Here is a 23176-nt window from a genome sequence, read left to right on the forward strand (position 1 = left end):
TCTCTCTGTCCTGTCCTTGGTTTGTTTAATCCCTTGGAATCAGCTTAGAAATAAGCCTGCTTCTGCAAATTTGAGCTGAGGCTTTTTCAACAGTCAGCAAGGGAGCCTCCCTGGTGGACCCCTATGATGTCAGGTTGTATCGTGCAGGCAGTTGGCAACGCGGAGGAGAGGAATCCCACACAGCTCTTAGATAGCAGGACCTGGTGGCCACTGCCCTGTGCGTAACTGCCTGGTGCAGCTGACTCTCCCTTTTCCTTCTCAGCAGCAGAGCCTCCTGGCTCTCCATCTGCCTGCCTGCATGAGGACCCAGCAGTATTCCAGCTGCGAATCTGCTGGTGCAGACAGTGGAGCCAACTGTAGTAGCAGTGGAAGCTCTGGCCTCTCTCCAGGTTCAGATTCAGAGAGCAGTGGAGTGGTGTGTGGTGGTAGCAGTGGGATGCGAGGGGTCCTTTCCAGATACTGGAGTCTTGAAAGTCTTCATTCCACTTCAGGTAAGAACAGCTAAAGGGTGGCTGTCTGGTACCTTGGGGAATAGAAAGGGAAGCAAGGGAGAATTTGCGTGAAATGGGGATGTACAACATGGGAGGTAAACAAATACATTAAAGAAAATGTTAACAAGCTTTATTCCTGTGCCTTTTACTACTGAAAGCCTGATTCTTCTTCCGGAATGAAGAGTACAGAAAAGGAGGGATGGAGATGTGGAAGCTGGTAGCAGGCTGCATATGTGCTCAGTCACTTTCTCTTTCTACAGTGGCAAAGTTACTGTGAAATCCAAAATACAGCACATTTTTCTCTCTTATGAAATGTCATTTAAGATTAGCAAGGCTTATTACTGCATGCCACAGTCTGATTTGGATTTTTTTTTGTCTTACTCGAGAAATATTTCTTATTCATCTTTTAAGTACTATTAAGTACTACTTCTATTTCACTGCTCTCACTCCGTCTTTTCTGTTTCTGCCATTCAAGTGATGTAAACAATATTCAGAGATGAAAACTCTGAATGTAAATGCATTAGAGAGAATTATACCCATCGTTTTTTGTCTCTCTGAATTTGATGTTTGAATAGTATGTTTCTTATCATGGCTTTCTAATTACGCTTTTTAGATAGACTTATCGGTTTCAACTAGTCTGTACTTGACATAAACAACTTTCTTCAGGATAGTTTGGATACCAGTATTCAAATACATCAAACGATTAGTTCTCCTCTGGCATATTTGCTGTGTTCTATCAGAAAAGCTTGAATTCCTGAAAACATTCTATTTAGCTGATACAATTTAAAAGACTTTTGAAAGGATTGCTGCTATTTTATATAGCATTATGTTTCTAATTCCTATTTAAATGACAAACCTTTTCTAATTTATAAAGATTAAATAACCTCACATCTTTTTGTGTCCTATATGGTATTACGATGCCCTGAAGAAATAAAATACATGGGCAGATGCTAGATACTAGACTATGATTATTATACCTCTTTAATGGGACCTGAAAAACTATGTCATAGCGTGAATGTTGTAGCACGGCATGCTGATGTTCAGGATTGCATCCACTTGATTGCTTTCCCCCCAGCAATAGTCAATTGACATTTCATGGCTTCTGAGATTATTGATTGCTCACTGCACTGTTTTAAAGTAATTTCTTATAAGCTGTTTCTCCAAATATTTATATGTTTATCTTCTGGAAACCTTCAAACCTGCCAAAATCTCCATCTTGTTCATGGATGGTACTGTTTTGGCAATGAAGCAATAGAGCCTGGGTAATATAATTAGCAGAAATTATGGCATCAGAATGAAAACTTCCTTGGCACATGAAGGCCCACAGTTTTCTTGAAACATTATCAATATCTACATTGCAATTAATGTATGTATTGTAGCAGCAACATTTATGACACGTTTCTGCTATGGCTTTGGTCTAAATATCACAGTATGATACAGAAAGGCTCACTTTGCTACTCTGTTATGGAAACTCCCAGGATTTTAACTGCCCCCATGCTCTTATCTATAAGGATCCTTGTTGCAGTTCTCATATTGGTTCATATTAGCCACGCCTCATGTTTTGATGATGACATAAATAAAAATATTATGTTTCTTCATTGTATTGTACCAAATAATACTTTGTTGTGTGGGTGTGTTGTGGGTGTGTATTTATTCATTCATTTCTGGTGGTGTTTCCCTGATACCGGTGAAAAATGCTTTGCTTGCCATTATTAGTGTAACTATCTTCCTCAGATGGGTTTCCTCCAGATGAATGGAATGATACCAGTCTTAGGAAGGCTGCATTAATGCAGGTCCTACCTATCACTATACAAAATAAATAAAAATAATGCAAAGCATTTTCACATTCCATATAGCCATTGTGAAACCTTGTAAAGTTTGTCAGAATAATTTCTTTTTCTCTTAATTTTCAGTTTCTTGAAGTAGCTGTTGTCAATGGTAAATTGACTGAACAATCAGACTTCAAAGACACCCAGAAGGGAGGCATTTCTGTAGTTATCTAAAAAAAGCATCCCATAGTTTGCTAGTGACAATCAGATGAATAGAAAGGCTCCACTACATTACATAGATATATTTTAAAAAGTGGGAAAGAGGCTAAAACTGCCCCCATGCTCCTATATTTCACCTTATATTTTATCAGCTTGTATTATTTTGAATTGGAAAGAATTCAGCAATTATATTTCTACTAGCACTAACTGGGATAAACCTGTGCAGAAATAATGTGTTTAGCTGTAGAAATATTTTAAAGTTGAATATTCTACTTACTAATATTTAGTAAGTAGAAGGGCTCATGCTCAGATTGAAAACATAAGCATTCTATAATTTAACTTTATCCTCTATTACTGTCCCAAATGTATTGCCAGTTAGCTTTATTGCATTCTTTCTCCCCCCACCCCCGGCTTCACTGATTTTTTTCTCCTTGTATTTTGTTGAAACTATAAAGCCACAAATTTTGTTATAATTTTATAGGAGAATTGGGCTAGTTCCTTGATCATTTGAACTCCACCACATATGCTTTCCTTAAGAAACTGAAATTGAATGTAACCTCTTAGAACTCTTATCAGTTCAATAGTCATTTTGTTTAAAAAAAACCTCTGGAGACATCAACAAAAGGTGCTGCTGTGGCATTGTGATTATTTATTCTCACTCAGTTTCAGATGGCTATTGCTAATATTTCATTTCTTGTGTATATACTGATTTTGCCTTCCCATATTATATATGTTGGCTTATTCCCCAGCATTCAGCTGAGGTCTTCTCTACCTGTGAAGATTCATCAGTATAGACTGTGGAAAAGACATGTGAAAACTGATGCAAAACGATACAATCGGTATGTTTGACTTTTGTGTTGCTGAACCAGATTGCTCTGGTTTCCAGAATGCTTGAAGAGGGCTATTAGATTAACTTAAATGTCATCATTTTGAATAATATCCCCATGCTTGGCAGAGATGAAAAGAAATTGTTCTAGCAATTTTACCAATGTTGGAATTCTCTGAATAGCAGAGTGAGGCAAGTATTCTGATGCCTTTCAGAAAAATAGCTAGCAATATTTCATCCTTGTAATTTTTCAAGGCACATTTTTCATGAGAAAATTGGTAACACATGGCTGGCCTTATTCCTGTTTGGTCTAAAAGGGTTTCTTTCTAGACATTTTGTGTAACGTGAAGTATGATGTATATAGAACTCAAGGACTATGACGCACTACTTAATTGTCTTTGGGGCATTGGAGTCATGTCTTCAGAAAAAAGTTTCAAGGAAGATAAAACAGGAAGAAAATAAAATAGGCATTCAATCTCATTTCAAAGCAACAAGTACACCATCACATATATCACAGCATATATTTTAGGCTTAATCTGAGAAACATGCTAAAGGGTATGGGTGGAATGTTGATCTACTCTAACTTATTCTGATACATTTCTTAAATGTTCTTCTCTCAACTTGCATTAATGTTTGAAATTCCAGAGAGATAAGTTTTCCTAAATTTCTAGTCTGAGGATGTTATTAATTCTTAATCTCTCTTTAAAATAATGGATTTCCCCATTATAATATACTGACTTTTATATCAAAACGCAACAATTTATTTTATCAGATTCATATCCTGTCTTTCATTCAGGTCTACGCAGTCCTCTTTCCTCCTTTGTTTCATCACAGCAACTCTTTAAGGCAGGCAGGGCTGAAATTCCAGAGGTCACCCAATGAATTGCTTGAGAGGGGCCTCCTGCTTCCTTAACTATTACTGTACACCATTTGATTGATTACATGCAATCAAGTGGTAGTAATCGCTTAGTGATGACATAGATAGATTTTCTCCATGATGACCATCCCTAACCTAGTCCTTCAGCTTTTTCAATGATGTTCCCATCGCCTCTATAACAGACTCAGTCTCTTGCTGTTGGTCGTCCTCTTTCCTTCCGTCTTTTCCAGTTTTAGAAGCTAGGTCTTAAAATAATCTGTCTGAAGTAATTTATATCAAGGTGTTATCCAACCTGAAATTAAATGAAATTTAAAAAACAGCTGCTGTTCTGAAGGTATAGGTAATTGATGCTATTTTAGGAAGCCATTAAGGGTCTTTATTTCCATTTCTTAAGGAATATAATTCAAAACAATATAAAAACTCTGTAGTGCTTCAAATTGTTTGCTCTGCAGGAATTTTATTTAATGCACATATATTTTATTACTTTTTAAACATATATATTTTATTAAAACTTTTAAGAAAGAAGATAAAAAACTAATAAAAATTAATATAGAGTGAGGGAAAGGGGCAAAGAAAAAGATCAGAGAAAGAGCTAAAAGTGCAAAAGCAAAGAAAGAAAGAAAGTACAAACAGATAGCTTCTGATTCTCTTTACAGCAATTATAAGTACAGTTATAAAATTACCTCTTGCTCTAGGTTGCAGCATAACTCCATTTTTATATAATCCTGTCAATCAATTTTATAAATCATAAATTCATTTTTTCTGTTTCACACAAAAAGTTTATAACAAGGTTTCCAGTCATCAATAAACACAGACATTGTCTTTTCTCTAATCAAAGAAATCAACTTGGTTGTTTCTGCAAGTTGTGTAATGTTTACCAACCATTCTTCCATTGTGCGTAGTACCGAGTCTTTCCATTTCTGTCTAAACTATGATGCCCATGCTGGTGTTTTTCCCTGTAATTCTTGATCATGTATCCCACCTTAGCTATGTATTGGCTTTGATTTTTGAATCCAATTTACAAGTAGGAGTTGAACTTAATGAGATAAACCACATTGTCTCATTCATTCATGACTTGATGAAAGCCACCAAAATAGAACTTGCACAACACCCAGTCAATCTTATCCACTGTTGGAAAAGAGAGATAAGTCCGACCCAAAAGCAATTATCACAATGTGCTGCTGATTAAAAGAAAACATATTTTTCTACTGAATAGAGGTAATAGTTCTGGCAAGGACGAAACATTATTCCCTGGCACTCGACTTTCACATAGCATCCTCTAACCTAAAAATAGAAGAGACAGAAAGTTGCAAGGTCAGTATTTATCACCATGTCATAGAGGATAGAGCTAGAGAAATGATGGGGAAGTCGGAAATCTTCTGAAGAGGAAAGGAAAGGAAAGGAAAGATGGTGAGTCTTTTAAGATGAAATTTTTATCCTTACGATGTTAGAAATTGTTAATTCAAAAGTTTCTCTTACCAGCAAGGTAACTTTTAGTATGCAGTATTTGGATCAGAAGCTGATAAGAGTATTTTAGATTCTTGTATCTCATAGCTCTCCTTAAAGCAGGGGTGTCAAACTCAATTTCACTGAGGGTCACATCAGCATTGTGGTTGCCCTGGGGGGGCAGGTGGGTGTGGCCAGAGTGGGTGCAGCCTACTGGGTGGGTGTGGATGGAGTGGGTGTGGCCTACTGGGTGGGCGTGGCCAATTCTACATCATTCGCGTCAAGGGTGCCTATTGGGGCCTGGGCAGGAGTGGGACAGATCTGAGGGTCTCTGACAGAAGGGGGTGGGACCGGGACAACTGCCAAGGACTGGTCCACCGGGGCAAGTGCCAAGATGGCCACCACAAAATTGTACATTGGCTCCCAGCTGGCCTGGGCCAGGGCCAAGGCAGCTGGGGCTGTTTCCTCACTGTTTCCAGGATGGCTTCGTGGGCCACATGAAACCACTTCGCGGGCCACATCCGGCCCCCAGGCCTTGTGTTTGACATGTCTGCCTTAAAGGAACTGTGTCTTTTCCTATGCTTGCACCATACCTCTGCATGTTCAAGAAAATATATCTTTGAATTAATAAGGTGGTGGCCATACATAATTTGAGTAATTTTATTTAAAATTTTGATATGCATAATATGTTTGAATTTTTAATTTGGCCTATCTTGTCTTGAAATCCCTAGCACCTGTAAACAATGTCGGTTCAGACAATTCATATCTGACAATCAACTGATTTTGGTAAATCCTTCTGCTTCTTGAATTCTTAACATAAACTTACAGTATTTGTTTCCTACAAACTATCATACTAAAAGCAATATAGTTGTATATATCATTGCACAAATGGAATCTACTACTGAAAATACTTTCTCAAAATATCCCAATAAATGGCAGATTCAGAGCTTGAATGGAGGATATTTTCCTATTTACAACAAATAATACAAATAAAACTGTAATTATCTTATTTAACACAACTATTCATTTTTTCTCTACTGTGTGCTACCAAAGTGATTAATTAAAGTCAATTCATATAAAAAGACATTTTGTGTGTACATTTGTAGAGAATCTAATTTTAAACAGCAGCACTCTTCAACAATAATATTTCCATTATGATGAGGCATGAAGAACACAAAGAAAATACACATTTTTAATCCAGAAGTGGATCCTTCCCCAAAATTAATGTTGAGAGACTCTGTCCAACTTTGCTTCTAGTAATGCAGACAGGAATATTACATTTGGAAGCTCTTTTGTAAAGATTTTGATTTAAATATATGACAGAGTGGAGAGTGACTTTTTTTTGTTTTTTTAATATATCTTTTCAATTTGTAAAGAATATTATCAGTACAACAATAAAGTACTAGTCATAAGCTTAATTTTACATTCTTAGCAATTATACAGATTAGGCATGTGAAATATTCAGGATCAGAGAGTCAAGAATTCAAGAAAACAAGCAAAATAACTATATTCCCAGAATAACTCTCAAAATAAATAAGCACATGGCAGGCCTGTGTTCCCTGGGACAGCATCCTGCAGGCCACAGAATTTGCTGAACTTCCCTTTTGGGATTGGAGGAAACTTCTGGCTTCAGACAGGGCCTCTGATCATGGATATTCCCTTGCCTTTTGCTGAACCTGGTAAAATAGGAACTGGTAATACCGAGACTAAAAGGACCAAGGCCTCCAATTGAAGTAGATATTAACATGAAAATATTGGGGGGGGGAGAAGATGAGAATTTTAACTCTGGAGAAATGCATATATACTGTTGACTCCAAATTCTTTCCTCTGTAGTGCACAATCAACTCTTGTATTTGAGGCTTCATTCTTTTCTGTCATAAGGGTTCTGATCTAGAAGAGACTCATGCCCTAGAGTCCTCTGTCACGTCACACCAAGTACTGCATAATGTCAGGAGATCTGTGATTTGGTACCAAGTTTTAATATGAAGCCTGACATCAGAGGCCTCGAAGACAAACTTTTTCCTATGTTGGAAATCTCAACTTTGGAAAGCCTCCAAAGAAAGCAAGAGTAGGTTAGGCTGAGCTGGAGAGCCAGTGAATACTATATATATCCTGTTTGGCCTTGGTAAGGTCACCTATACAATTGCAAGATTTCAACTTGCTATAGAGCTGATTTCAGTGTATTCTTTTTCTCTCAGTGCAGTGGAATGATTTTCTGTTTTTAAGGAAAAACTAATGTTAAAGAAAGAACAAATGGTACTCCTTTTTAGTTTCATCCTACTAGTTTCTACCTGTAAGGTATTAAGGGCATGCTGCATTGTTCTGACGTTGGAGAAGGACTTTTAAATGATTTTGTACATAAACTAATATCCATATCATGTTCCAAAGTATTAGCAAATTATGATGTACTTTTGGCAATAATAAGAGAAAAACTGGCCTCTGTGCAGCTCTTCCATTGAAAAATTAGACCGGCAATTTAAAAAATGATTGATCTGTTAATTAATAATAATTAACAGACTTGTTCTCCATCACTCCAGAGGATAGGACATAAAATAATCAGGTCAAATTACTGGCAGGCTGATTACAAGTGAATGGTAGAAAAAACATCCCAGTAATATGTGTAGTTTGGCAGGAAAGCCAATGAAACAGAGGGCTGGTGAGCTGCAGGCTGTAAGGGTTGTAGTGGTTGAATGTGGATTCTTGTGCTGAGATAGAAGTTGGATTCAAGGCCTAAAGAGTCCCTTCCAGCTCTGTGATTCCCTTCATAATATTTTAATCATACTTAAAGGGCTGGTAATCTGACTGCTCTTTTAAACTGGACTAATAATCTGTCTTCCTTTTCTATCTTTACGACTTAGGTTTTTACATGTCTATATTTGGAATAAGCAATTCAGTTGTCATGGAAATAATTGCATTTGTTACTGTTACATTAATATGACTTGATGCCATGATAGGTGATCAAAATGATTCATTGAAATTTAGTCTATTTAATAAACAGCTATTCTTCAGTGTGAAAGGGCTTACATGTTATTCTTGCTTTTCTATTTTCTAAAGACTTTTGTTTTAGCTTCAGGTTTTTATATTGTAGCATCAATGATTATCAATAGTGCCATAATATGTGACATCAAATTGTTCAATGGAAATTGCATTCCTGTCTACACTAATTTTCCCATTAATGATGTACAGTGGTATCTCAGTATTTGACTGCTTCAAAACTTGTTGAATTTGGTACTCATCGCATTTTGACGTGAGAATGTCCAGTACTCATTGTTTGTTTGGTACTCAATGCAATGCAAAAGGAAGTGGGGACAACACCACAGAGGGCAGACAGGAAGTTGGCCATTCTGAAAAGGTTGCTGACATAGGGAAAGGGATAGAAGTCCTTCCTGGCCAAAACAAAGGGTCACATGGTAAGTCACATGACTTGTTTGGCACTTATTTTTTTTAGTATTCATCATGCTTCCCAGAACCAATTAATAATGAGTACTGAGGTACCACTGTATTTATGTAAGAAATAAATATTTGCAAATAGATTAGAGGTAGGAAACTGTTTATTTGGTTTATATTTAAGTATAAATTTATCTAATTGTTGCTTCTCAGATCTATACATGAACTAAAATTCAGCTATCTTTCTAAATCTGGAATTTTGTAGTGTGTTTTTTGGCCTAACCCTAAAATGTGCATTAGTTCAAAATGTATTAATAAGTTATCAGACAGACACTTTCTCTCTGTATGAATGTATGTATATATACACAATTAAGACACATTTATATAGGGAGTATGAATTGTTGGAAATAATGTACAAAATGACATATAAAGGAAAGCTGTTTACAAAAAATGGATACAAAGCTGTACATTGGGAGAAATGCATATAATATCTATAAATGTGTATTTTTTCAAAAAAGTTGCAGATTAATGCAAAAAGATGAAATATAGATAAAACAATCTTGAATAAAACAAATTTAGTGAATAATTATACGTCTGGAATGTCCTTACTTGAACTAGGCTGTTGATGGCCTGTGACAATTGCAATTGAAAAAAAAAACCAAAAGCAAATAACCAAATAAGGCAATAATTAATAAAGTTATTCAGTGTTATCTGAATGTCTTCCTTTTCAAGCATTTATGCACTTTCTGAAGAAAGTGAGCATAATAATAGAATGCAATGACTTGGCTCTCTGGATTTCAGTAGTTACAAATGGACTACATATGCATAACTACCATAGCATAGCAAGTTAGTTGGTAAACTGGTGCAAATTTTCAGTACAGAAATGTGGAAATGACCTTGATGAAGCAAAGCAGAAACCATGAAAGGAGATGAAATGACAATTAGTCCTGGGAAAATAGAAAACACGAGAAAGAGACTCAAATTAACTGTGTCTTGATTCTGTTTGGTATCAAAGAGGGCAGAGGGAAATTCTAGCAGGCTTTTAAGAGTCTGCTTTTATACCCTACAACAATAAAGGAGCATTCTTGCGATTCTTGTAGCATCTGTTTCTTAACCTGGCACCAGAAAAGCTCTCATATCGACTCCTTTCTCCCATATTGTTAGCTCTCACTTAGATTGGAGAAAAATATTTCATGGTTCTGCTTGGATCTACTTTTGGATATTTCATGGTGTATCCCTAATTATTGCTGAGAAGAGAATTGTTATCATTTAGGGATGGGAAGAGTCAGGAAAGCATGAATTTCACTAGAAGGTATTATGGGACACAGGTCGCCCTGCAAGTAACCAGGGACTATGCTATGTAGGACTTTATAGGTAAATATTAGCACCTTGAATTGCACCTGGAAGCAACTGGTGCCGCTCATGAAGCACAAGTGTTACATGGACACACCAAGTCTTGCCCAAGTATTGCTTGTGCTGCTGCATTCTGAACTACTTCAAGCTTCTGGGTGGTCTTCAGGGGCATCCCCATGTAGAGCATATTATAGTAGTCAAACTGCAAAGTGACTAAGGTCTGAGTGACTTTCAGAGAGGCTCTATGATCTAGGAAAGTGTTTAACAGGTGCACTAGGTGGAATTATGCAAAGACCTTCCTAACCACAGCTGGCACCTGCTCTTCAAGCAAGAGCTGCAAGTCCAGGAAGCCAATGTAGCAAAGAGGGTTTCTGGAAGAAAAAAAAAGTTTCTTAAATTCCAGGATTCCCACAGCAGGAGACTTTTGTTCTTGTGGAAGCACCTGCAGGAAGTATTTGGAAAATAATTTCATGGAAATAATGTGATGTATTGAAAGGTACATTCTTTTACTGCAGAAAATCAATTAAGAAAACAGATATTATTCCTATAATATATTTATCCAATAGATCAGGGGTGTCAAACTTGAAATGTCACATGATGTGTCACGATGTATCACAACTTTTTTGCCATTGCTGGCAATAGGGTGGGTGTGGTTTCGCTATGATGCATCCGACCCGCGGGCCAGCACTTTGATACCCCTGCTATAGATCTGTGAACATGTGGTTGTAACCATCATCTCTCTTAGCCACATTGTATCAGAGAAAAATGTTGTTACAGGAAATAAAGACAATAAATTATGATTGGAGTAAGACATTGTGTTATTCTATGCTTTAGCCATGGTTTACTAAATATATCTCGTTTGGCTAGGTTTAGAGAATAGCTAAACATAAACCATGGATTACAGCCCTCCAATAGTTGAATTCAAAATCATTTAAGCCACAAACAAGAAAATTGCATTGTCATTTAGTGTGAACCCAGGGTATTGTTGGACAATCTTGCATTTAGAAGAGAGCTGTTCATATATGTATGATATCAGTAATCATTATATCAATCCCATTCTTTATCTCAGATTAATTTGCAATAATAATTCATAATTATTATTTTAAAAAATCTAAAGGAAATTGCTGATATCTCCATTTGAAATTGCTGATACCTCAATTTAAAATGATTTGAAAGTGAAGCATAGTCTAGAAAGCTGTGACAAATTTATTTGATATAGGACCTTTTTTCCCATTAAGTTTAGTGATAGAAATTGTTTCTTTATTTTTTTTAAAGCTACCCATGCATGAAGATGGAATGGTCACTAATTATGTCTTGTAAAGTCATTCAATCCACATTGTACCAATGCATTAAGAACAAATGTTTGCATTCAGCTTGTTCAGTGCTATAGATTTGATCCTGGGCTGAGAACCCCAGCTTTAAATAATTGTAGATAGGTGTTATGTTTCTAACCAGTAGACTATGAATGAAATCCAAAGTGTGCACAATCTTACTTCAGTAATAGCTAGAAGTCACTAGTGGTGGTCTCAGACAGAAAGAAATAAGCTTTCATGCTTTTTGATTTGATTTGATTCCTGCCAACCTTAATCTTTGCAACTCATTCCACTTTGAGGATTCTGTATGTGTCTATTAAGTTAGAATAAAACTGCAGGCAACTGATGAAACAGACTTTGTAACTGCTCTGGTTTTCTAGAATGTACTTCTACAAAAGGCCTTCAAAACAATTAAAACATATGATTTTAATCGTTTTTAGTTTCTCAGATTTTAATTTTGTTATTATTGTAAAGTTGCTGGGGCAACTTGTTAGTTTTTATTTATGTGGGGTTTTGTTTGCAAAGTATATGGCCCATCTTAAATCACTTTAGGCAGGTAACAAAGCATAAACAAAAGCATCCTTATTAAAAAAGAGTAAAAAGAACAACAGACATAAATAATTGTTTTCTATTCATTAACAATGCAAAACCAAACATACAAAAGAGACTAACTTAAGGGAAGAGTTATTTTTCAGCTCTTTCAGAAAATCAACAGGATAGTTGGTGGTATGAGTTTAGTAAATTAATGCATGAAAGTTTATGTCATATTTTAAAGATGTTCCAAGATTCTTTGTTATTAATAGAATAAATAAAAATATTTCATGGAGGAGAAAATATTGCCTACTTTTGTCCTTTTCTCTGTTAATGATTTTCTGATATAGTGAGAAAACAGAATGGAAATGGCCAGGGACAAATCATGTGACACTTAACCATCATAAAGTATCATCTGGATTCAGTTGGAGCTAGAACATGGATAGCAAGTCCCTAGGTTTTCCTCTTGACTTTGTCTGAAAGAAATAACTTCATGGCATACTATTATTCAAGGAGCTGGCTCAGTTCATGACAGCATTCAAGTAGCCAGAAGACTATTTAGTGAAGTGTTGGCATTCACTTGCTTAGTTGATGCCAAGGGGTATCTTACAAGGTTGGGGTTAGAATGACTGTGTCACCATATGGCAGACACAAGTTTTTATTTTATTTTATATTGGTTCAGATTCTGGAGGCTTTGCTTCTAAAGGCAGCTGTTGTGCTATTCGTTATGTTGCAGGCATTTTAGGGAGCCTTTATATTCTGATCTACAGAGAGGTCAGCCATTCTGCAAGGCTTCAAAAATATAATTGATGAGCATTTCTGTCAGAATGACTTAACAGTTATTTCCAGACATGAGGGCAAGTATGATGGTCTAATTTTGCTGATGTTTCCTCCTCTTACTGTCCCCAGTTCATCATCAGTGCAACATAGTGGAATAAGGGGGAATGCTTATTAATTACCTGGATCAATGATCTTAGGCCAAGTTTGGTAAACATTCAAAAAGTCATATAGAATTTCTTCCTATTGAATACCATAGTACTTGTTCATAGTGAAACAAGTCATATATGTGTTTGCTGGTCACACTTCTTCCTAGCATCAGTTAAAATTGCCTTGATAATATAGTTCCATGAAATTTGTCTGAAGCTGTTATTTGAATCCAGTAAGCCATTAATATTAGAACATTTATAGAAAACTTATAGCTTCCCCCCCTCAACAAATCTAGAAGCATTGCTTTCTTTTTTGAAAGATCATGTTGGAGGAAATAATTTAATAACATGTTGGTCATTTTGAGCCAATTATTTTGCTATTTTTTTCTGGTTAGACCCTCTAATCTTGTTCTAGCCTATGTTTAGTCTAAATTCTAGATTGATACATCTTCTTGTTCATATATTTATTTTAGAAAAAAACATTAACTCTTATCGAACAAAATATAAATTTATTATGCACCATAATACAAATGAAATGCTGACAGATGCTTTCAGAACATAGGTTATTTGAAAAATAACTTGTTTTTTCATTTTGTTTCTTCGGGAAAATACACTTGAGAACTAAAAATACCTGTAAATATAATTTTCACTTGTACAGTCTTTCTATTTATTTTTAAAAGCCCTTTGGGGTAGTAATTGTAGCCTATCTACCCATCATCAGATGGATATATAGTTGCTTAGAAAAACAAATACTGGTCATATCAAAAATAAATAGTGTAGTCATATTTTCTAGATTTGGATGTTACTTTGGATAAGGATAATTCTAGACAAGATAGCAAACTTCTTTCTCTTCAGACCAATTGTAAATATCTGGCAGTTTTAAAACCTTCATTCCATATTGCATAAAGTTGTAATTGCTTGAAGGCATGGTGGTACCTGAAATCACACTCTTGATGTCTTTTTCTTTGACAAAGTATCTACACAGTTGTATTATTTGTATGCAAAAAGGCTTTTTCTGATACATGAACATTTTCTTTATAACTCATCTAAGTGACTAAGTGACTAAACTGTAAAACTATCTGTGATTCCATGAAGAACCAGCTCACCAATCATACATACCAATGAAAATGTCATAGGAAATGTCTTACTGTATGTTCCTCCTGACAAATAGGGACCCATTTTCCCCTTTTTAGCTCTTTAATCCTTTAAATGTTCTGGCTGATTATTGCAATCCTATTGTAATTTTGGCCTTTTCATACCCACATAGTTTTTTTCCTAGTTCCATGAGAAACGTTCATTTCATTTGTTTTTTTAACAGAGTCAAGGAAATTATTTGTTGGCTCCTAGGAAATGATTAGTTTTAGTCCAAGTCCTATCATTGCCTACATGTTTGAAAAAGTGGTTTGAGCCACTACAAATATGCCACTGATTATATTTAGCAGGATCATTGTCTCTGCAATAGTTATATAACTATTTCTGCCTAGAGTTTTAGAAGTATATGGGAGGTACTATATTTTAACCTTGTTTTTCTTCTTCTTAACAGAACCTTTGTTAATTAAACATTATAATATTTTATTTGTAATTGGGTTATTTGGTAAGATGACAATATAACCCTTTTTGAATTGATGGGGAAAAGAAATAAGAGCAAAAAAGAAAGTCCTGTGAAATTTGGTGAATTTCTTGTTTGTTTTTCTTTGTTCATTCCCTAAGACTTTTAGGGAGGCAGACATGAGAAAAAGAGCTAAGTATCTTGCTTAGAGTATGACTACCAGATCCGGGTTGCAAAAATCTTGCCAATAACTAGGTGACGACAGAGAGTGACAGGTGCCAATTAGTAGTGGTATGTGTTTTTGGAACTCAAATTTGGTAGACTTAGCTTAGCGCAGTGGTCTCCAAGTGTGGCAGTTTTAAGACTTGTGGATTTCAGCTCCCAGAATTTGTCAGCCAGCCATTTATCTGTAATATGCTATCTTCCCAATAGAAGTTTTCACCTTAAAGGCAAAGTGACAATACAGAATTGTTAGCTATTCAATGCAAGTTAAGGGGAACAGAGGTAAGATATAAGCCCTAGCTTTCTACCACATATCAAAGGCTTATCTTGAGTACTGAATTCAGTCTCATAATTGTTCAGCTGCCTCTTCCTAACAGACATGCTAAAACAGTCCTAACAGAAATAGATTGCCCATGTTTACAATAAAGAGCTTATATAGTACAATGAATTAGTCTTTTCAGCTATCCTTTTAAAAAAACCTAATTTTGTAAAAATGAATAATATTGTAAATCATATTTGGAAGAGGGCTCGTATAATCTTTATGCAGTTACTAACTCCCAGAGATCTATTAGTTTAAGCATTCTTTATCAATCTCAGCCCACATACAAGTTCCTTAATAGAATAAGTAACCTTCTTCATACATTATTTTTTTGCTTCCTGCTTTGTTTAATTTATTTTTCTTTGTTTAAAACATGCAATCATTTAAATACTTGGAGGGAAGAAGCTACATGCAAAACCAGCATTAACCAAGAATAAAACTACAAATAGAACAAGGCTATAAAATTATCATTTGATAAAAGATAGCAGGAAACTCTTATGTAAGAATCCTGTTGAAAGAGAAGCATGGACTACTCAGAACTGGGGGTTGTTGGCCCTAGAGCCAGAAAATCTCCAGTGAGTCAGAGTAGAGAAAGTTTACTGAGATTTGTATGTGCCTGACTGTTGTTTGCACATTATACTGGGAATGTCAGTCTGATTCTTTTTTTTAAATTTTCTGAACTTTTGAATTGTCTGATAGAGAGACAAACTTAGATCTCATATGTCTGCATGGTAACCTTTTTGATATGCTACCCCCCCAACCCCAATTTCTGCATGAAGATCTGCAAAAAATACTATCTGCCTGCAAGCAAAAAACTGGTGGCATCATACGATTGAGAAAGTAATACAAAATGAAGAAGCTAAATTGCTCTGGGATTTTAGAATTTAAACCGACAGGGACCTGCCACATAACACCCCAGAATTAATTACAATTGCTAAGAAAGGCAAAAAAGTCTGGATACTGGATATGGCAGTACCTGGAGACGGCAGAGTGGAAGGAAAGGAACCAAAGAAGATAACAAATTACAAAGACCTGCAAATAAAAATAGAACAACTGTGGCAAAAAAAAAAAATCAAAGCTAGTACAGTATCAATAGTAATAAGTGCCTTGGGTGCAATCCCAAAACAACTGAAGCACCACTTGAATATTATTGGCATTGACAAAATCACTATCAGTTAATTACAAAAGGCAGTTTTACTTGGAACAGCTTACATCCTGCAGCACTAACATCCAAATCTGTCTATCTCAGGTCCAAGGGAAGGACTCCATGTAAGGCAGATTTTTTTTAAGGTAATAAGTTATTTTCATGCCATAAGTAGGAGAACTTGAGGATAAGCCCAACATTTCTGGAATGAATGTTTTGTAGGGTTTGTTGTTGTATGTCAGTGTTTTATTTAAATGGGGTCCCCCAAGGCCCCACACATCTTTCACCTTCGCAATTCTAAAGGAATGCTAATTTTTGATATTTCAGTAAAACTGGGATACTTCCCTTTGTAATTCAAGTATAGTACCATTATTATCATTTAAGATACCACCTTTATCCCCTATCGTATTCCCTTTATTCTGCTATTATAGCTGCAGATTGCATTCTACATTGACAGGGTGAATGCTACAATTGATAAACTATTTGACTATAAACATTCTTCTCTGTCGCTACAGGGACATCACAAGTCAGCCTAAAATCTTATTTCCTTACACATCATTAAAATAAAAAATATAGGTCTCCATAGCTTTTCCCTATTGTCTGTTGGTCCACTGAGATACTGTAAAATACAAGCTCTTATTTCTTGGAAAAAGAAATTTGGGATACAAATATATGAATTACATACACAGGATGCTTTCTTGTCTATATCCAAGATTACTGGCCATGGATTAGAGCAAATGAGATGTACTTGTGAAGAGCAAAAATAATTACAAAAAGAATTTCTGCTCCATCTGAAGCAGCCCTGATTATTTTCAGACCCTGGCTGTTAACCAAGAAGCATTGCATTCCTTTTCTAGTGGCAAATTAAATATAAAAAAATCACTCACATCATGGCTGATTTTTTATTAATAGTATATTAATTTTTAAAGATTTCTTAAAATAAAATTGGTGCAAGAACATAACATGGGAATAAGGATTTAAATATGCAAGATAATAAACTTTGGTGGTTATAATAATCTACAAAATATCATCATTTGCTAAAATATATCTTTCTATGTTATAAGCAGAAAAGAAAATTGGTCTGAAAAAAAATTAGATGCAAAGTAATAAAAAGAAACTATATGTCTTCAAAGTTACCTTTCTTGCTTTCCCCTTTATGTTGATTTCCCTGCTAAAGTAATGAATTGTAGCTGTCCATGGAGTACTAATTGTCTGGCTTTCCAGACTTTTGCTCCCCAGCAGTTTTTTAATAGAATACTTAGCACTCAATGCTCATCTATGTTATCTAGGTATTTATGGAAAGATCACTTGTGGTGTTACACACTATACAGGCAGTCCTCAACCACAATTGAAGTCAGCATTTCTGTTACTAAACAAGGCAGTTGTTTTGTGAATTGCACCCAATTTTTGGACCTTTTTGCCACAGTTGTTAAATGAATCAAGCAGTCGTTAAGCAACTCCAGGTATCACCATTGATTTTGCTTATCAGAAGTGACTGGGAAAGGTTGCAAATAGCAATCACATGACCCCCGGACACTGTAACTGTTGTAAATACTTGCCAATTGTCAACTGTCCAAAGTTTTTTGGTCACATGACTCTGGGGATGCAGCAACAGTCACAAGTAGAGCTGTTATCCGTAAATTAATGGTTGTAAATCAAGTTAACAAATAAATGACGATCCCTTAATCATTTTTGTTAATAGCCAAGGTAAAAGGCCATCTAAAGTCACCTGACATGTAATTTATTTAAATTCCTTTTTAGTGACTGAAGTAGTGGATGTATGAATCAGTACTTTGCATATCCATGACTGGCTGTATAAACCACAATTGACTGCATTACACAGCTTATTAAATTATAAGCCAGGAGTACAAATCACAATAGCAGAAGTTCATTAAGACAAAAGGCTTACACACTGTGTGTTTTAGGTGAGTGCTTTTATGACTATAGCTCTAATCAACAAAGTGCTTTACCGGTTGTCTTCTTGATCTTCAAGGCTTTGTTGCTTTGTTTTCATTTTATAACTGCTGGATTGTGAAGACCACCTAGTTATTTCAAACTGAAGGTAGCATTTGCTCATGAAAGTTCTAATTAGTATTTATCTTCCAATGAAGCATTACAGTGTTGCTTCTCATATTAACATGGAAATAGCAGTTTATATTACTTTCAAGATGAAATTATTGGGTTGAATCACTTGAGCTGTTTGATCTATAGGTATATTTCCTGTTCTTGTTTCTTCCTGCAATCTTGTTACATAATAGGCATTAGATATGCTAATCAGCATGGAGAATCATTCCTTGGGATTATCTTTGAGATTCTTTTCCTTTTCAGACAAGATTTTCAAACTCAATTGCTCTTAACAACTGCTAAAGATGCTTGACATTTTTATTGGATGAAACAATCCAATTTTAGGATAAACTGAGCATTTATTATTTTAATAAGATGTAAAAAAAATCTTCTGTGTTTTGAGAATGATGTGTTTGTTAGCCAAAATGTTAGACCTTTCAAAGCCCAAAATGAACTTCTGAATGATTTGGAGGAAAGAAGCAGTTAGTTGAGCACACTGTGCATTCAAAGTATTTATTTATTTTATTATTTATTTATTAATCAAATGTATATGGCCATCCATCTCACCAAAGATGACTTTGGCTGGTACACAACAAACAGATAAAATCACATATAAAAACAACAAATATAAAAAATACAGATACAAACCCTATGCAAAAAGATAATAAGAATCAGCAATGGAGCATCTGAGCTACAGTAGTCTTCAGCTGCCTGGGAGTCCCAGGCATGATAACATAACCAGGTCTTCAGGGCCTTCTGGAGTGTTAAAAAGGATGGCGTTAATTTACTTTCAGGGAGGAGGGTGGGGGGAGAATATTTCATAACTCAATGCCATGGCAGAGAAGGAACATCTCCTGGAACCCACCAAAGGCAAGTCCCTGACTGATGGTATACGTTGCATGCCTTCTCTGCCAGATCTAATGGCGAGGGCTGGTAAAACTGGGGAGAGGTGTTTCCCCAGGTTCCCTTTAAAGGGCTTTAAAGATCAAAAGCAGCACCTTGAACTGGAAGCAAACTGGCAAACAATGCAGTTCATAGCATAGAGAGGTATGCACGCACTGTCCAGTGTACAACAGTAACACATCATAATTTGTTAACATTGTATACTGATGCAGAATCCAATCTGTGTTAGTCACCTGAACCAGAGAGTTAGTTTTCTCAGCTTTTGGACTTGTGCTAGAGCCCATCTTCCAGTTCCCTGAGGATGCATCTCCAGCACAAGTCTGAAGGCTCAGAAGACTAAACTTCTGGTCCCAGTGATCAATCCAGACCAATCCTACAACATTATCCTGGGACACATATATTTGCCTTCATTCATTTCATACTGATTTTTCTTAGTTGACCAGCATTTCATAGTTGTAATGAAATGGGTTAGCTATTTTTCCTCTAATATCAGAATACAAGGGCATTTGTATTCAATTCTAAGTGCCTTTGGCTACTCTCAAAAATGAAACAAAGTTGGATCTGGTAGGGTAGATTAACAACATGGATGTTCCATAAAATCACGAATTGATTCAACTCAAAGGAAATTTTAGTTTTTTATCCATAAATCCAGGTCAACTTATTGTAACAGAACTTGCTGATTTTTTAAACAATCTATCATAGGTACAATTCAGTTATGCCTTTTGTTCTGCTAGTTCCAATTAGCTTTCTAAAACTGCTGCTGAAAAAAAAGTCAGTCTTTAAGCAAGATTGTAATTCTTGCTGTTCTAGTATTTTCTGCCTTTCTGTTCTTGCTATTTAAGAACCTACATTCTACTGAAGGTGAGCTGTCTCATAACTATTAAATCAATATGCCGTGCAGATTTTTTTTTAAAAAATCATTCCATTCCATTATGTTCAACCCAAACCAGAAGCTGCATATCCTTCATGAATATATAGACACACAGTGTTAAAAGATTGCCTGAAACAAATCATTCTGTATCCCACCCCCACCCGTCTAACATTTAGATTCCATTTCTTAGTTGTGATAATGAACTTTTTATGTGCACTTTGTTAAAAGAAATTTCTTTCAGCTGCTTAACTGTTTAGTGAATCATGTCTTGTGTAGTACACAAGTTGCATTTGTTCAGCCACGTATTGTAAGGTGGAAGCTTGTTAGTCAATACAACTTAATCTTCCATAAAGAAGAATATTTGTAGCTCAAGGTTGCAATGAGGGGTTGTTGGTGCTCTCTGAGTGTGTTTGTTTTCTTGCAGATGTTTCATTATCCAGACTAGGTAACATCATCAGTGCTGATGTAGTTACCTAGTTTGGGTAATGAAATATCTGCAAGAAAACAACCACGCTCAGAGAGCACCAAGGACCCCTCAACTTAACCTTTGTCACAAAGAAGGGATGATCAGGGAACCTTAATATACTGTGGCATCATGTCTGATATTACTGAGCATAACGATGAACATATTCAGGGAGAAATTAATTTTATTTTGCTCCTTAAGCAAAATTAGATCACAGAAAGATTTTCTGTCCCGGCATTTTATATATTCCAGGCATGGCAATTCCAGGCAGAACTCCCATAAATTAGACTCGAATGACTGAGAACCTCCACAGACATCAATTGTAGTGCTTTTTCCATGCAAAAGTATACGGAACAGAGAGCAACCTACTTAATTGTAGGCTAAATCATCCATGAGTGCAGAGAGATGTCTTCTCCAATGAATTCAAAAATCAGTCTGCAAATTGCTCAGACTCAGATTTTAGAAGCACTTTATGCTCCAGTATTTCCAAGATATACAGTAGATAGCTTAAGCCACTTTGAAATGAAAACAATAATCTTTTAAGCCCCAGTCTTAATTTTTTAATTTCCCTCCCTCCTAAAGTAAAATGAAAGAATGCTGATAGTTTTGAAATTTTACTTGAGATGTTTTGACAGAACAACTGAGTTCCCCTAGGGTCGAAAACTGCTGAAAACTAGAGTTTTAAAAAAATCATGTATTGGATTTTTATGTTTGTTTTTGTTTTTGTTTAGAAATTCATTATTCTTCTGGAAGCAGATGTGACACGAGAGACCTTTGATGACATCTGTTAATGTTATAATTTTAATAACAGAAACAGAAATCAGCTGGGAAAGTGCTGCTCAATCCTGTTCCCTGCACAACTGCCCTGCTCTAAAACCTAATTCAAAAACCTAACCTTGTGTATTTTCCATCTCTTCCTATTTATTTATTTGGAAGATTTATATGGCCATCCATTCACGCACAGTGACACTGGGCGGCTTACAAACAGTAAAAACCCAGTATAAAAAATAAAAAACAATACCCCCCCCATCCCCTGGTGACCACCCATAGTCAAATGAGCCACTTGATGGGCTCCATCCCATTCTGGGTTCCCCAGGCCATCTGATATTGGGCAAGTGATTATTGGACAAACAAACTTATTTTTAGCTAAGTTATGAGCTAATCAGATATCAAAACAAAAAATAATTTTGTTTTGCAAGTTAGTGTTCTTGAATTTACATATTCATTTCTTTCTTTTTGTAGTTTCATCTTCTAATTATCAGATATTTACAATTAGCAGAAACAAATATTTGGATTCTTTCCCCTTCATGCGAATGCATGACAGCTTGGGACCTTTTGTTGTGTTGTCTCTGTTTCTCTATGTCCCATATACAAAGCCACTAGAATAGCAAGACTTTTGTCAAGTTTCAGCCAATCTAAGACAGGCCAGTTCACTAGCTGTCATAACAGGATTGCTTATACAAACAGAAAGTCTTTAGGATACCTGTTTAATATGGCATAAAATACAGTTTTCATCGTATCATACAATAGATGTTTTTACTTTTTAAGGTTACTTTGCTTTTTTGGCGTCAAATGGACTAATGCGGGTACTTTTTATCAGTCTTAAATATAAAGATTGAACAACTGTAATACATGAGCCAGTTCTACTAATATTTCACATCATTGGTTTGATGCCAGTGTGAAGACTTTGCTACATGGTTTGTAGTACAGTAGCTGGGTAATAATGACCATTATTATGGTTTGTTGCATGTCAGCCAGATGTTTAAACTAGATTTGGCAATTTTATCCACATATTAAGTCGTTCTTAATGACATGGGATAGTCAAATGTTGTTTGATGGTGTTAAAGGTTTCGTTTCAGGTTGTAAGCTGTATAGAATAGAATAGAATAGAATAGAATAGAATAGAATAGAATAGAATAGAATAGAATACTTTCCAAGTGTGATTAAGACGCATAGGGAATTTGTTTCTGGTGTGGAGTTCTCAGTGTACATGTAAAGCAAAAAGTAACAATAATCATAATAATGATGCCAATAAGAGGGGTTAGTAAAGAAGATGAGAAGGATAATAATACTAAGCCATACAACATATACTTATAAATATACTTAGACATAAGATAGTACTGTGAGAATTAGGTGTTCAGGTACGAGGGGAAAAAACTGTTCCTGTGTAAAGTTGTTTTGGCATGCAATGTACTATATTCTATAAGGATGTGCTGAGGGAAGGAGTTGAAATACTTTATGTCCAGGATGTGAGAGGTCTGTAGATATTTTCTCAGCCCTCCTTCTGTCCCATGCAATATACAAGTCTTCTATGGAAGGCAGGCTGGTTGCTTTTGTTTTTTCTGCAGACCTATTTGTTGGAGTTTGTACCTGTCCTGTTCCAAGTAAAGCTGCCTTTTGCAATTGACTGATGGTGACTGTCAATTCCAATGGGGTTCCAGTGACGCTTCACATGTTTTGGATTTCACCCATGGCGCTTACTGTATCACTGTTGATACTGCAT

At 35.7% G+C, this 23176-nt stretch overlaps 1 protein-coding gene across 1 annotated transcript in view; it reads left to right on the plus strand.

Moving 5' to 3' along the window:
• Nucleotides 1-379: 379 nt before the first annotated feature.
• ARHGEF4 (Rho guanine nucleotide exchange factor 4) overlaps nt 380-23176 on the plus strand; it is a 76140-nt gene continuing 53343 nt past the window's right edge. The window contains exons 1-2 of the mRNA XM_015818503.1: nt 380-491; nt 18917-18922. Of these exons, the coding sequence (XP_015673989.1) occupies nt 437-491; nt 18917-18922 (61 nt within the window). The 5' untranslated portion in view covers nt 380-436. The remainder of the gene's footprint in view (nt 492-18916; nt 18923-23176) is intronic.

The sequence above is a fragment of the Protobothrops mucrosquamatus genome, unplaced genomic scaffold (genome assembly GCF_001527695.2).
Source record: "Protobothrops mucrosquamatus isolate PMUCROS unplaced genomic scaffold, P.Mucros_1.0 scaffold755, whole genome shotgun sequence".
In the NCBI taxonomy this organism is placed as follows: domain Eukaryota; kingdom Metazoa; phylum Chordata; class Lepidosauria; order Squamata; family Viperidae; genus Protobothrops; species Protobothrops mucrosquamatus.